Source organism: Electrona antarctica (genome assembly GCF_951216825.1).
Source record: "Electrona antarctica genome assembly, chromosome: 8".
NCBI classification, from domain to species: domain Eukaryota; kingdom Metazoa; phylum Chordata; class Actinopteri; order Myctophiformes; family Myctophidae; genus Electrona; species Electrona antarctica.
In genome coordinates this window covers 56,013,626-56,030,798 of record NC_136789.1, presented here as the reverse complement: position 1 = coordinate 56,030,798, position 17,173 = coordinate 56,013,626, and the positions used below count along the sequence as shown (strand labels likewise).

At 45.3% G+C, this 17,173-nt stretch overlaps 1 protein-coding gene across 1 annotated transcript in view; it reads right to left on the bottom strand.

Moving 5' to 3' along the window:
• Positions 1-1,450: 1,450 nt before the first annotated feature.
• Positions 1,451-17,173, bottom strand: part of LOC306928861 (cytoplasmic polyadenylation element-binding protein 4-like) — a gene marked incomplete at its 3' end in the record, with an annotated part of 39,717 nt that continues 23,994 nt past the window's right edge. The window contains exons 8-9 of the mRNA XM_079509135.1: positions 7,314-7,404; positions 1,451-1,479 (exon numbers count right to left, since the gene is read on the bottom strand). Of these exons, the coding sequence (XP_079365261.1) occupies positions 1,451-1,479; positions 7,314-7,404 (120 nt within the window). The remainder of the gene's footprint in view (positions 1,480-7,313; positions 7,405-17,173) is intronic.

The window sequence follows — 17,173 nt, the reverse complement described above, 5'->3', positions numbered from 1 at the left end:
GAGAGAGAGACAGAGACAGAGACAGAGACAGAGACAGAGACAGAGAGAGAGAGAGAGAGACAGAGAGAGAGAGAGAGATAGAGATAGAGAGAGAGATAGAGATAGAGATAGAGATAGAGATAGAGAGAGAGAGACAGAGAGAGAGAGAGGCCCAGTGGGGATCGTGGTCTCATGTGCAGACGTGTGGCGTGGACAAAAGAGCTGACCCATGATCCCGCGGGATGCGCGCACAAAACAAGCACGCGCGCGAGAACTTCACGTGGGGGTGTGTGTGTTTGGTTCTTTTTTTTAAAACAAGAACCAAACAATCCAACAACAATGGTATTTATGGCAATTTAGCCTGTTAGTGTTCTATTGCTATGTACTAGAGCGTGGCGTGTGTGTGTGTGTGTGTGTGTGTGTGTGTGTGTGTGTGTGTGTGTGTGTGTGTGTGTGTGTGTGTGTCAGCTGCACAGCTAATGGGAGTACAACAGGCCCTGCTGTTCCACGCACAGGATATGAGAGCCAACATGGCTGCCTGCATGGGGTAGGAGGAGGAGCCAACATGGCTGCCTGCATGGGGTAGGAGGAGCCAACATGGCTGCCTGCATGGGTTAGGAGGAGGAGCCAACATGGCTGCCTGCATGGGGTAGGAGGAAGGCCAAATGGAAGTAGCAGTATAGGCTTATTGTTGTGCATGTGCAAGGAGTAAAGTAAAAGAAAAAGAAAAGCTGCAGATAGCTTCCTAAGATAAATATTATAAACACACACACACACACACACACACACACACACACACACACACACACACACACACACACACACACACACACACACACACACACACACACACACACACACACACACACACACACACACACACACACACACACACACACACACCATCAAATATGTATATATATATATATGTTTTGAAAAAAGGAAAGAATTAGCATTTGTAAGCATCAGTCAAGTATTATCTTGTATATTATCTCTACATCAGAGAATGAATGGGGTGTGACCCCAGCCAACAGCCAGTGAGCCAGTCAGCGCAACATTGTCATGACATGCGGGCCCATAACACACAGGCACACGCGCGGGCCCATAACACACAGGCACACGCGCGGGCCCATAACACACAGGCACACGCGCGTGCACACAGACAGGGACAGTCGGTCCACATTCAGAGCGCTGCGTTGCTCGGCCTTCAGCGAATACATCGGAGAATTCAACTCGCGGTGACTTTTTCCAGGGTCCGCAGGTCCGCCTGTTGAGGACCACTGATCTAAAACGTCGGCGCGCACACACACACACACACACACACACACACACACACACACACACACACACACACACACACACACACACACACACACACACACACACACACACACACACACACACACACACACACACACACACACACACACACACACACACACACACACACACACACACACACACACACAGCTCAGGCCCTGTTCTCCGATAACGCGAGAGCTGAGCAGATAACAAGCCACAAGCACGACGATAAGGTCACAACAACAAACTGCACGACGCACTGTACAGTATCCCACCCCTACTGTACGTAAGCCCCCCAAAAACACCCTCACCCTCACACCCTGACTCTGTACACCCCCTGAGGTCACTCACGCGCTATCCCACCATGTGCCGTTCCCTTTCACACAAACTAGTACTGACAATACCTCTGATTCTATGTACATATGCGGACTCCTTCGCACATTCCACTCTTACACTGCACGCTGTTGTGGTATGCGCACATGTGGTGCGAAATGATAAGCTAGTGCCCCCGTCTGAGAAACTACATGTGTTCTCTCTGTATGTATTGTTTTATTAGATCGTATGTCATCTCTTGCTTTAACATATGCTAGATGCTAGAACAATTATCGCGGAACAAGTCCCAACATTCTTGACTCCTGAACCCCTCCAATTTATAGATTGACATTTTTGAGTGCTACAAATGGAACCAAATAGACCCCCGTGAGGATCCGGTCCATTTGGTTCCATTTGTACACTCTCAAGAGTTACAGACCTGTGAGGAGGAGGAGGATGAGGATGAGAAGACACTCTCTCAAGATGTTAACTCCTTTAGCGCCATCTAGTGTTAGCATGCGCACACTGCCGAAATGCCGCCCGTCTGCTCCCAATCTACGGAGCTCGTTTCCCTTCCGGGTTAAACAGGAAGGTGGGGGCCTCTTTGAGGATCACGACACCACTCGCATTAGCTCACCGCGATGCGGTACAAACTCACAAATGATTTACGATCGCCGGGTGCGCGGCGGCGCACCATGGACAGCCCTCGAACCTTTGGAGATATGGCGCTTTGAAAATCGGGTTATAATGGAGGCTCAACGGAGCTGGATTTAAAAACCGCATCGCTGGTGGGGAAGGAGGAGCTCCATAGTAGCCGGAGCAATGCTGAAAGGTAAACAGACGGACGGCGCTTTCATATATGGAGTAAACGGTTGTCTGCGAACATACGCGTAGATAGCACCAGTAGGTGCCATTAGCCTAGCTACGTTTATGAACGTAGGTGGCACAGCAAAAGTTTAATTGATTTTGACCCTACTTTAACACATTTTGCTGTGGACCTATACCTACCGCTGTAGGTTGCTTCAGAGTCCCCTAAAGCAGACCACAGCAGAGAGCGTTGGTGTCGATGCCTCGCTGCGCTTGTGTCAGTGTGAACCGACTTCAGCAGAAATGCACTTTTGAGCCTCAGTCTTTGTGACTCTACGGAGCGTCGTCCTGAGCCTCTGTCCATGTCGTGTCGCCTCATGACGGTCAGCTGACAGGACAGACTGGCGAGGATGACTCTACGTTATGCGGCTCATCACGTCCAAGGCAATGTGTGTGTGTGTGTGTGTGTGTGTGTGCGCGTGTGTGTGTGGGTGGGTGTGTTAAGAGCTCTTCACGGGGCTCCGAAAACACACGAGAGGACCCGAGACCCGCCGTATCCGTGTTTTATCGCAACCACTCGGGGGCCGGGGCGCAATCGTCCGGATGTGCCGCGGGAACTCGGGGCCGTCTATCATAATGTCATCATGACCCCGTACTAGTGCGACTAGTGTGTGTTGCCGTACCACTGTCATGTGTGTTGCGTGACCGCGACGCGCTGCACCGGTGAAAGAGAAACGCAATGAAGTGCCGTTTAACCCATTTTGGGGCGGGAACCCCTTTTGGTGTTTCAAGCATTCTGTTATACTTTAGCTATTGAAAAATAGCAGATCTACAAGCTGCTATTTGCATAGTTTCATTAAATAGCAGACTAGGTCTGCTATTTTTGAAAAATCGTAAAAATGCGGCACAAATCTTTGAATGGGTACTGTATATATTCTTTCAGGGCGAACGTTTTTTTTTATTTTGACGTCAGGCCTAAATGGGTTAACTTGTGCGATGTTTTAGGCTGGTTCGTTTGTGGACAAAACCAAAAATGTTGAGCTACGCAATGCATGCGTAGCGTACCGTACTGCAAGGTGGCTAGCCTCGCAAATTATATTTGAAAACACAGGCGTACAATGAATCATTGATTCCTCTTCGGGTCTTTCAAATACAGGAAAATTGCCACGGGTCCACTCGGGCTCGGCGCCCTCATTTGAAAGAAATCTCGGAACGGGTATAGGAACGGGACCAACATTTTCACGGGTCCATCTGGGTTTTGTTTTCGGCGTCGGAATCGGATCAAATTCACAAGATTTCATTCACAAAATTTCACAGATCCAGGTTGTGACTACCAACATAATTTCAAAAGACATATTTCATATTTGAAGAGATTGTTTTTAGAAATGTTAAAACAATTTAAAAAACAACAATTAAACAAATCTAAGAAATTACTACATTAAAAACAAATAATAATTAAGAAGTGAAAATAGCCGATCTACGAGCTTGTGCGCTCGTATCTGCAAACTTTCACTCGTTTGGGTCCCGTTGGGGCCAAACGTCGATAGTGTTTTTGTTTTGTTTGGGGGGGGGGGCTATTCATGTCAAACTGGGCATCCTTTTCAAATGGGGTCTTGCCCCGAAAATTGTCAGGGCAAGACCTCGACCTCGCGCGTGCGGACTCGGCCCCCAGCCTGGTACCCTAGTCAAAATATGGCCCTTGAGGAAAATTAATTGGGGAACCCTGCCCTAGCCCAACGACCTTACAGGCGAAATGCAAAGGCCCAACTTATGTAACATTTTATGTAGACATAGCACTGTATAGTATATATATGCATAGTTTCATTATATAGATATATTCACTGTTATGTCCGTAGCTTACGTATGACTCATGATACCTAGTCTTTATATGATGTATCATCACCATGTTTTTTTGTTCTTGCTTAACCCATTTTGGACGGGAACCCCTTTTGGTGTTGGCATTATGTTATGCTTTAGCTACTGAAAAATAGCAGATCTAGCAGATAGGTCTGCTATTTTTGAGAAATCGAAAGAACGACTGACATGGAAACGTAGCTTTTTCAGAAAACTGTCAGGATGCAGAAGACATTTTTAGAATCTGATCTCAGGTCAAAATGGGTTAATGTAAATCGCTCTGGATTAAGAGCGTCTGCTAAATGCCTAAACTGTAATTGCAAATTGTCGAATAATCTGTGAGTGCATCCCACCTGAAAAGGTTTGTGGAACCACTGTGCTATATGGGGTCTATGGGTTGTGGAACCACTGTGCTATATGGGGTCTATGGGTTGTGGAACCACTGTGCTATATGGGGTCTATGGGTTGTGGAACCACTGTGCTATATGGGGACTATGGTTGTGGAACCACTGTGCTATATGGGGTCTATGGTTGTGGAACCACTGTGCTATATGGGGTCTATGGTTGTGGAACCACTGTGCTATATGGGGTCTATGTGGAACCACTGTGCTATATGGGGTCTATGGTTGTGGAACCACTGTGCTATATGGGGTCTATGTGGAACCACTGTGCTATATGGGGTCTATGGTTGTGGAACCACTGTGCTATATGGGGTCTATGTGGAACCACTGTGCTATATGGGGTCTATGGTTGTGGAACCACTGTGCTATATGGGGTCTATGGTTGTGGAACCACTGTGCTATATGGGGTCTATGGGTTGTGGAACCACTGTGCTATATGGGGTCTATGGGTTGTGGAACCACTGTGCTATATGGGGTCTATGGGTTGTGGAACCACTGTGCTATATGGGGTCTATGTGGAACCACTGTGCTATATGGGGTCTATGGTTGTGGAACCACTGTGCTATATGGGGTCTATGTGGAACCACTGTGCTATATGGGGTCTATGGTTGTGGAACCACTGTGCTATATGGGGTCTATGGTTGTGGAACCACTGTGCTATATGGGGTCTATGTGGAACCACTGTGCTATATGGGGTCTATGGTTGTGGAACCACTGTGCTATATGGGGTCTATGGTTGTGGAACCACTGTGCTATATGGGGACTATGGGTTGTGGAACCACTGTGCTATATGGGGTCTATGGTTGTGGAACCACTGTGCTATATGGGGTCTATGGGTGTGGAACCACTGTGCTATATGGGGTCTATGGTTGTGGAACCACTGTGCTATATGGGGTCTATGGGTTGTGGAACCACTGTGCTATATGGGGTCTATGGTTGTGGAACCACTGTGCTATATGGGGTCTATGGGTTGTGGAACCACTGTGCTATATGGGGTCTATGGTTGTGCTCAGGATAAAACCTCTTGGCGGCCATGCACCGCTCCTTTACCATTTACACCCGAGGACGATTCTACAAATGTCTTCTAAATCCTGGCAGTTTTCTGGAAAAAAAACTCATGTTTCTATGTCAGTGGTTTCGCAACCTTTTCATGTCAAGGACCCCCAGAATTATATGTAATTGGCCGCGGACCCCCAATCTCAAAAAATGTTGTTCCAGGGACTCCCCAGAAGATGAGTTAAAAAACTGCTTGCTCTGAAAGAATATATTTTAGATGTGCAGTGCGCCACATTTGCACGATTTTTCAAAAAATAGCAGACCTACAAGCTCGTAGCGCGGCACGCTATGAGCTTGTAGACCTGCTATTTTTCAATAGCTAAAGCATAGCATAATGCTTAAAACACCAAAAGGGGTTCACGCCCCAAAATGGGTTAAAGCGCTGTGCCACCACCGCATCGGTCACAAATCGCGTCTTCATTGAGGACACACACGCCACCGGCCTTTTAAGCCTCTCTGTCGACCCCCTACCCCCCCCCACCCCATTATGCATTATGCATGAATACCCAGAATGCACTGCTGCTGCGGCATGCAGCGTGGACACTGCTGTCTCAGTGGTTTCCTGGACTTCCTTCACTGTGTCTGATCAGCACTTTACTGAAACACCACTGCACGCACACTGCATACACACACTGCGCACACACACACACACACACACACACACACACAGCGAGAGAGAGAGAGAAAGGGGGAAGAGTAGGAAGCATAGAGACAAAGACAACAGACAGTAAAGACAGAGCTAGACAGAGAGGACAGACACACGCACAACACACACACACACGCACACGCACACGCGCGCCATACAGACACACACACGTGCGCACGCTATACAGACACACCATTAAGCCTGATGTATAAACAATCCATTCACTGATGCGAGTTTCTAGATCGGACATTGAGAGCTTGTAGATCGGCAATTTTCAGCATGCCACCAAGTGTAAAATCAGCCATTACGACGTCATCAAGGCCCGTCGACATACATTTCCGTCGACTAAATCGACTGTAGATTTAGTCAACTAAACGTAGACCAACACTAAAACATTTTAGATGACAACAAATGTGACTAAAACTAAATGGAAGAATTCCGTCAAAATCAACAGCGATGTGTTTAAACAGAATTGTGTGGAGGTGCATTAAAATAGCAAAATAATTGCAAAACAAATTGCCGATCTACAAGCTAGTAGCTAAGTAGATCGGCAATTTTTGTATTAATTTATTACTTTCATAAACATTTTGGAAGTGAAAAAAAAGTGTGTCTGTAAATATTGGGAAAGTATTAAAAAAAGAGGCTTGGGACTAAATAACTACATTGGAAAATCCTTTTTTTTCCCCCGTAATCATGAGAAGTAACAGTTCTGGACAACAAGGTGTCCACCCGACGGCGACGATCAACATGTGAGGTCTGTGCGTGGTGAGTGTGTGTGGCGAGCGTGTGTGGCGTGAGTGTGTGGCGTGAGTGTGTGGCGTGCGTGTGTGGTGTGAGTGTGTGGCGTGAGTGTGTGGCGTGAGTGTGTGGCGTGAGTGTGTGGCGTGAGTGTGTGGCGAGTGTGTGTGGCGTGCGTGTGTGGCGTGCGTGCGTGCGTGGCGTGCGTGCGCTCTCACCTTTCAGGCTGTCCTGCTCGGCTCTCATGATGTCAATCAGAGAGCTCTCCAGGGTGTTCATGTTGAAGCCGTCGAACGAGCGCGTGCGCTCCTGTGGAGGCACAAGAAAACACCGCCATGTTTTAATTATCAGTTGGACCACAATGGAGACGAGCTTCGGCCATTTTGTATGTTGGCGTTTTTAACCCATTTAGGCCCGACGTGGAAATACAAAAAAAACGTTCGCTCTGAAAGAATATATATATTCAAAGATTTGTGCCGCATTTTTACGATTTTTCAAAAATAGCAGACCTACAAGCTCATAGCGCGCCACCGAGTGGCGCGCTATGAGCTTGTAGATCTGCTATTTTTCAATAGCTAAAGTATAGCATAATGCTTAGTTAAAACACCAAAAGGGGTTCCCGCCAAAAAATGGGTTAATTACTTTACTCCCTTGCTGTACCGTTACAGCAGCCTGGGGTCTCTCAACCAGTATCAAGTCGAGTGTTAGTTCTGAATATCAGTTTCGATGTGCGTTTCCAGTTCAGTCAGCCAGAGTATCCGTCTAGTTGTATGAATGAATGTGTCATATCAGTCAGCTATGATGATAACTTGCTAGCCACCTATGATGGACAGGTGTCACACCTTTCAAACCCAGACCTAACCGGCCTTATCGCAAAACAGGAACATACCACAAGTCATCAGTCTCATTTAGAGTTATCATTTCACGGATGTTTCATGAAAATGTATATGATTCATTTATTTTTGCCATGGAATCATTGGAAGACATTAATACAAAATTGCACGTCTTAAATGATGTCATAATCTGCTCTGTGCGATGCTTGTTTACAAAGCCTAGGAGGCGAAATGGAATATGTGCCAATGTTCAATCCCCCCCCATTCATTGCAACTTTTGCTGATATTTCATGATGGTGACGACACTGACAGGCTTACAGCATGAAGCAATACTGAATACATGAAGTAATAAGACAGTAATACTACAATACACCACAGATACATTATTATCGAGAGCTTTGACAAGACAAAGAGCATCCACGGCAACAGTTCACACATGAGACATATACTGGAAATACATGCATGTGATTACAGTCTGATATAGAGTAATGCATAGTGTACACACACAGTGATAAGGGCTTAGCCTTTACCCTAATTAACCTAACAAGGACGCGCACGCACGCGCACACACACACACACACACACACACACACACACACACAGGTCTCTTTGTTCATGAGGCCAAGTGCAATATGTGTACGGTATATTGGGCAAGTGCAATATCGTATCTAGTGTACGGTTTGCCGTGCCGGGGACCCTTATTTTAAGATTTATTATTGTATTTATTATGGATGTTTTTTTTTATTTTACAGCGTTGAACCGACTATGATGAATTGACGGACTAAAAGTGTGTGGCACAATGTTGTTGTTGATGGTGCCATTTGGTTTTTGGATGCAATAAAGAAAATGTTATTGCATGTTCCATCCATGCAATGAACTTCAATCCAAAAAATACAATAAAAGTGTGCTTATGAAGATGTAGCCTGGCTAATAACAAGCCAGACCGAATCAGACAGTGTTGTGTGATATTAGTCTGGCTTATTAGCCAGGCTAATGAAGATGTGTGCGCGCGCACACACACGCACACGCGTCTTCATATAAGCACAATACAAACAGTCAAGTTTAGGGTCAGTACTCAATGAAGTTGAGTGACATAGAAACATAGGGTATTTTTGTCATGATTTAGAAGACATTTGTAGAATCGTCCTCTCAGGTCTAGATGTCTTACAAAAGACAATACAGAGTGGCGTGCTGTTCATTCCAGAGCCGCCTCTGTGGCTAACTGGAACACGCAGCAGACACATGACTTGACCACTGCCCCGGCATGACTGATAACATACAACGCATGCATGCACGCGGTCTATCTAGCAGTCTGCGCAGCCATCTAGCCATCTGTTTGTCTGCGCGTCTGTCTGTCCTTCCATCCACCACTACTACACTATCTGGGCAGCAACATACATCTTTACTCGAGTGGGAAAACACCCTTGCTGTGAGGAGGAGGAGGACAACAAAAAAAACAAGAGTGGGGCGGTGACTTAAAGCAGGTCACGGGACAAACAAAAAAACTGAAAAAAAGTGGCAGCCGGCCAGTCAACTTATTTATGCTTCTAATCTGCATTGACTGTACTTTTGGGGACATAGACACTTGTATTTTCACTGTGCCCTTCTTTCTCGTCTGTTGTTTGGTGGGTGGGGTGGGGTGGGGTGGGGTGGGTGGGAGAGCCATCTGTGTATGTGAGTGTTCTCTATAGTATACTATGGCTGTTGTTCATGCTGCTATGGCAGTGGTTTTCAACCCTTTTTGTATCGGGGCAAATTATTTATTCAGCATTTGAGCCACGGACCACCATTTGATGAGGTTTCCATGCTGTATTGATGTTTCGATAGGAGAGATAACAGGCAAACGTTGATCAAAATAACAATTATTCTACGGTCTCTAATTGCGCATGTAGACTTCTTGTAAGTAATGCAGATGTTTAACAATAATTTTACTCTTGAGAGCGTAAAATCTTTTTGATGATTACCTCACAGCTTCCTACTGTAACATGTTTGCCCCACTGTCTCCATGGAGTAAGTAAGTGCCTTGGATCTTTAACTATGGTCTTAAATGGACATTTGTTTTGTTAGTAAAGTGGACAGTGACTGTCTTAAATGGACATTTGTTTTGTTACTAAAGTGGACAGTGAATGGTCCTAAATGGACAGTCAGCGTTGCTGAAGAGCTCCCAGGAGACGTTGGCATTTGCCTACTGGACCGAGAGACGTTTCCTATGGACACACACACAGCTGCTGCTCTCACACACACACACACACACACACACACACACACACACACACACACACACACACACACACACACACACACACACACACACACACACACACACACACACACACACACACACACACACACACACACACACACACACACACACACACACACACACACACACACACACACACACACACACAGCTCTAAGATACCTGGTGAGACGCACACATACACATACACCCTTGCCAGCTAGGGTCGGCTGTCGAAATGTGGTGCAGGGTACTACCAGCTATGTAGGGACCATCAACATGAAGGAATAGATACAATCCTTATCATTTATTGAGGGTCCAATTGGTTTCTAATGAACACGAGGCCTATTAGCAGACCTACAAATGCCTAACGTCGTAAAACCTCTGTCACATTGGGAGCGGGCCGGAAACGTTTTTTGTAGCCAGTGTGTCGCCGCATTGTGAGCAGCAACAGAGATGCATCTGACCTCCTATAGAGCTTGTCAAACTTTTGTTCATGTCAAGGACCCCCACATTAATATGCATTCGGCCGCGGACCCCCACCTGAAAATATTTTGCGTCAGGGACCTGCCAGAAGAGAAGATTTGTGAGCTTGTCGACCGGGGCGATTTTTGAACATCTAAAGTATAGAACAGGATTTAAGTTGATAGTGACCACCGATAGTGACGCTACATTAACACATTTGTTTTCCTGGGTACCCCCACGGGAACCCCCTCAAGGACCCCCCGGGACTTTGAGAACCACTGCTCTAGAGGCTGTCCGGGAGGCGGGTCGCATTGGGAAACTGCGACACAGCTGCGGACGGATGGAGGCGGCAGGGGCTGAGTCACACCACCACAGATGCAGTCAGTTGGCAGCCCAGTGACGCTCTGAGCAGTGGCATGTTATGGCTGTACTCGGATGTAAGGCCTGTAAGCGCATGAGTCAGCTGCATCACACTAAAAGCCTGATGCATGCTTCCGCCTTCCGTGCGCCGTTTGCTCCGACTGAAGCAGTGTACACTTTACCCATGGTTAAATGAATGCCTGAATGTCGTGACCGACCGCAACGCACTGTGGGGGATTTCTGACAAAAGCTCTGACCGCGACCGACCCAGCCGAACCTCAGTCTGAAGGACATCGTGCTGTAGTTGGAAGACATGGCCGGACAGAAGAAACTACGGTTTGATTGGCTTTATGTCAGTCGTTCTTCAATTTTTCAAAAATAGAAGATCTTCTATTTTTCAATAGCTAAAGCATAACATAATGCTAACACCAAAAGGGGTTCCCGCCCCAAAATGGGTTAACGAGCACAGTGAGCTTGTAGTTCGGCTACATTTTCACAATATGTATTTGTGGAACCAAGGCAAACTATTAAGTGCAATGCCTACAATTCCGAGTGCTGGTCAGGGTGGAGGTGGGGTCCCCACTTCAAATATTATTAGTATAGGTCACAACCTGAAACGTTTGGGGAGCCACATGGCTATGCCAAATGAAAACCAGTGGCATTCCAAAGCACAGTCTATATACAGTGGCCTTGTGGGCTAATGGCACATGACAACTGGCAGGTTACAACTAGTGCAAACGGTCACGGCCTCATTTCCTTTGACACACATCTTCTTTTTTTCGCCACGTTGTGACCGTGCACGTAGCCAGGGTCTGTGCATGCGCACGCACACACACACACGCACACACACCCAAACTGGTAGATTATAGTTATAGTCACCAATGTACACAGTTTTTAAATGTACACATATTTATAAAAAAAAAAAAAAAGCTTTTTTTTAAAAAACATAATAGTCGACTAGTAAAAATGACTAGAAGTGAATGCACACACACACACACACACACACACACACACACACACACACACACACACACACACACACACACACACACACACACACACACACACACACACACACACACACACACACACACACACACACACACACACACACACACACACACACACACACACACACACACACACACACACACACACACACACACGCTTATCAGGGACTGCATGCTGGTGCTTCTTTCAAACAATGATGCAATGCTCATAATCACCGACGACCCACATACGATATATACATTTCGACAATACTGCTGGCTCATTGTAAATGCCCCAAAAAAAACATATATATATACATTCCACAAACGGGGACACTCATCAAATACAGAGCATATTCCTGGAGAACACACGTTTGTTATTATTACTATACTTGTGAGGACATGATAAGCCCTGCAGTCTCGGTTTATTTTCAAAGCCATGTCAGGAATTGCATTTGCTCTATGCTGGATCAGAATCCTAGTACCTATCGAGTGATTTCTTGGCCCTCAAGGATCCATCTGCTCTCACAAAGCCAGGCAAAGCAGCGTTCTCGGTCAGTGCTCCATTTGATTGGAATGAGCTCCGGAAGCAACACAAAGATCACATCACCACCTTCCTTGGGTCAATTCAGGGAAATGATTTCCAGCACTTTTGTTTTTAATTGATTCTCTTACAGTTATTTTAGTTTTGAGTATTTTCTGTCTACCTATTCATATATTCGGCTACAATGAAAATGAGGGCCTGCCCCTCAACTGTACTCCGAGTCCGAGGTTAAATAAAGGTTATGATGATGGACAACAACATAGGTCGGCATTGAAAAAAGCAGAAAACAGCCACAAAGAAAATATATGCCAATCGACATACATAACGGTATGACAAACAAAATGCACGTGTGTGGAGTTGAATGTGTGGGTGCGTGAGTGTGTGCAAGTGTGTGTGCACGTGTGCATGTGTGTGCAGAATACAGCCAGCTATCCACTGCCCAGTCCATTCTAATTAGCCCCCTCACCATCATGTAATTTTATTTCACCATTGTTTGTTAATCACAATTATTTGTACAATATGACACACACACACACACACACACACACACACACACACACACACACACACACACACACACACACACACACACACACACACACACACACACACACACACACACACACACACACACACACACACACACACACACACACACACACACACACACACACACACACACACAGCTTTCCATGGCAACGGCTACACCACAGCCATACGATCCATTCATACTGTAAAGCATTTTGACTGAGTACATCTACTCAAGTACTGTCCTGAAGTTTCCGTTTGTTTGAAGTAGTCAAAGTCGTACCATTTGTCACACACGTTACCGCAGTGACATTTGTTCTCAGGCATTTGACCCATCTCTTGGAGCAGTGAGCCGGAGCCAAGGGGCGGTGAGCTACACCCATGCCACGCTCTGGAATCATTTGATTAGTTGAGTTGACCCCCCCCCCCAAATCCAACCCATTGATGCAGAGTGCCACGCAGGGAGGCCCATTGGGTCCCATTTTCTTTGGTATGACCCGGCAGGGCCAGGGATCGAACCCTGACCTCCCAGTTGCAGGGCGGACACTCTAACCACAAGGCCAAGGCCACACAAGGCCACTGTCTACTCCACCACATCTCAGGGGCGAATATTGTACTTTTCACTCCACTACAATTTAACAAGATTTTAGTTACTAGTTACTTTGTAGATTTTGATCATTGTTACAAAAAAAAAAACATACATGAAGAATCAATTAGCCGCCAATCTGCAAGCTCACAACATGAACATGTTGCATCACAACGCATTGTGTGCTTATAGATCAGCTATTTTCGGGGTTTAGTACTGACTTTTACGTATATTTTGACGCCAGCGCTGTTGTACTTTTAATGTACTAGTCAAATTATGAATATACAGTACTTGTACTTGCAACAAGAGTATCCTCTACATTGTGGTATTGATACTTGGACTAGAGTAAAATTAAATCGGATTACTGCCATCACTGTGGCTACACCACTGTAACATGATCCCCACACGTGCGCACGCACAGAGAGAGAGAGAGCGAGAGCGAGAGCGAGAGCGAGAGCGAGAGCGAGAGCGAGAGAGTATGAATCCAATCACACACACACTCAGTGTCAGATTACATTACTCACCCTCAAACAGCCGGTCTAGCCTGTGGTGGAAGAAGCCATCGGCAGCGATACCACAATGCACAATACCACAATTACTTTGTCACAAGTAATTGTATTTGTACTTGAGTAAAAGTACAAAATGCACTTAACAGTACCAAAGTACTCAATTTATTTATTCATTCACATTCATATATACCGTAACGCAAAGAAATAGATCTGCTATTTTTGAATAACCAAATTATAAAATAGGACTTGACTACTTGTAAAACCTTTGTACTAGCGCAAAGAAGAAGTACAATATTTTTTTTCCTCAGAGATGTAGTGGAGTAGAAAGTATAAAAGGCTCCAGAAAATACTGCAGTAAAGTAAAAAAAAAAAAAAAAAAAAAAACCCTTGAAACAGTACTCGGATACTGTACTTGAGTAAGCTACTCTCCACCGGTCCTCTGGGCTTACATTAGCCATGCTGTTACTGCCGCTTGTAAACGGGGTTACACACACACACACACACACACACACACACACACACACACACACACACACACACACACACACACACACACACACACACACACACACACACACACACACACACACACACACACACACACACACACACACACACACACACACACACACACACACACACACACACACACACACACACACACACACACACACACACACACACACAGTGTCCTTGCAGTATCTAGAGGGCGTAGAGACAATGGCACTTTGGGGCAGATGAGACTGACTCAAACAGGAGCAGCGCCATCAGGATGTGCGGCTAGCTAGGCTAACTCTAGCTCAGTTTCCATTTCAAGGACCCTTAGTTTTTTTGATTGATTGATTGAAATATGTATTAACAGTTTGCAGAATTACAGTACATTTCGAGCACAAACTCAATACAAAGGCTGTTAACTGTGAGTGGACGACCCAATTCAGCATTACACTTGTTTCCAACAGGGTCCACCATGTTCAATTCATCAAAACATTTAGAGACGTACAAATAGACACTTCTATATAGACAAAGAACAGAACAGGAATTCATCATAATGGAGGTAAAAAGGGAAAATAAACATATACAGTGAGGGAAAAGGGGGGGGGGGGGGGGGGGGGGGATTCAGATTTTACGGGGGCCAGTTTCGAATTGCAGCCGTCCGTAGGTGCCCTTTGAGAGCGGTTTTGAAGGAGTCAAGGGATTCACATGTCTTAATGACTGTTGGTAGGGCGTTCCACATTTTGGTGGCATAATAGGAGCGAAAAGAATTTAGTCCCTTGTTTGTGCCGAATCTGGGTTGTACATGGTTCGTTGCACTCCCTCTGGTGTTGTGGGTGTGGACTTCGTTAACATTAAGGAAGTATCTAGACAGGTACATGGGTATCTTGGTTTGACATGCATTAGGGGGTGTGAGAGAGTGTATCGACACACACTCGAGTGCTGGGGGTCAGTACTGTAGGAAAGGAAGGCTTCACTTCACTGAGCAACCTTCCACAGAGCAAATTGTTACAGTTGGGTGCCACCGATATTGTCCCTTATCATTTGACCCATTTAGGCCTGACCTCAAAATTTAAAAAAAAATCCTTCTAAATCCTCCAGTTTCCTGAAATAAATATTTTCACGATTTTTCAAAAATAGCAGACCTACAAGCTCATAGCGCGCCACTCGGTGGCACGCTACGAGCTTGTAGATCTGCTATTTTTCAATAGCTAAATTATAACATAATGTTTAAAACACCAAAAGGGGTTCCCGCCCCAAAATGGGTTAACTGTCCTTTTGCGCAGATCACGCAAACCTCAGCAAAAAGAAAAGGACAATATCGATGGCCTCCAACTGTATGCATTGGGGCTAACTGGCTATGACTGTTTTCCTCAATTTTGATTTATAATCGCAATATATATATATATATATATATATATATATATATATATATATATATATATATATATATATACACACCGCCTTACATTCAACATTATGCAACATAACATGCAATATATTGAATTGTGAGTGCCGCCTGTATTGTGATGCGTATCGAATCGCCAAATCCATGGCCATGCACATGCAGTCCTTGTATGCATGATTAGACCACGGAGGACCCCGATTTGATAGATTCATATTCATTTATTTAATCTCTGGGACCCCAATCTGCACTGTCAAATCTGTCAAGTGTCAATTGAACTCTGAGAGTGTACAAATGTGGTTCCATTTGGACACTCTCGGGAGTCAAATAAAGCCACAGACATCTCCGTTTGTCTCCTATAGGCTTTGTTAACAGAAACCATGCACAGGAGAGATAATGACAAATAACCGACATTTATAATGACACTTTCAACAGATGGATTCATTCAGACGATACCGGAACGATTATGGAAGAAAATAAATCTCGATTATCCCACATTTTCATTATGTAATAACTGTGACAGGTCAGACAACTACAGTGCAACAGTAGTAAGGCCCCCCCCCCCCCCCCCAAGTCAACACAACAGCAGCAGAAATGTGTTCTGTAACGTTGCCCTACTTTGCTTGTCCCCGGCATAAATATCCCTTTGTTTCCCAAATGACACTGGTCCCGTTTGTCCCGTTTGGAAGGATTTTACTGTTTTACTTCAATAAGGACCGAAGAAATGATTATGTGGATGTGGAAGGTAAACAACATGACAGATTGCTTACATTTTACCTCGAGGGTAGACCTGGTCACGAACAGCTTGTTCCTGACCTATACTATGTCGACTGAAACTATTCGTCGAAAAATATTCGTCGACTACCTTTTTTAAATATATGTATATATATATACACTAAAATGTTAGGGAGGGACTAGTGGAGAAGAGATGGTTGTGGTAGTGCAGGGTTCCCCAATAGGCGGCCCACGGGCCATTTGCGGCCCGCGGAGCGCCCCCTTGTGGCCCCTGGAAGAATTTCAATTTTTGTTTTCTTTTTTTAGGGGGTCTCAGATATAAATGGCATTAAATGGGGGTCAGTAGCCTATACATGTCAAACTGGGCATCCTTTTCAAATGGGGTCTTGCCC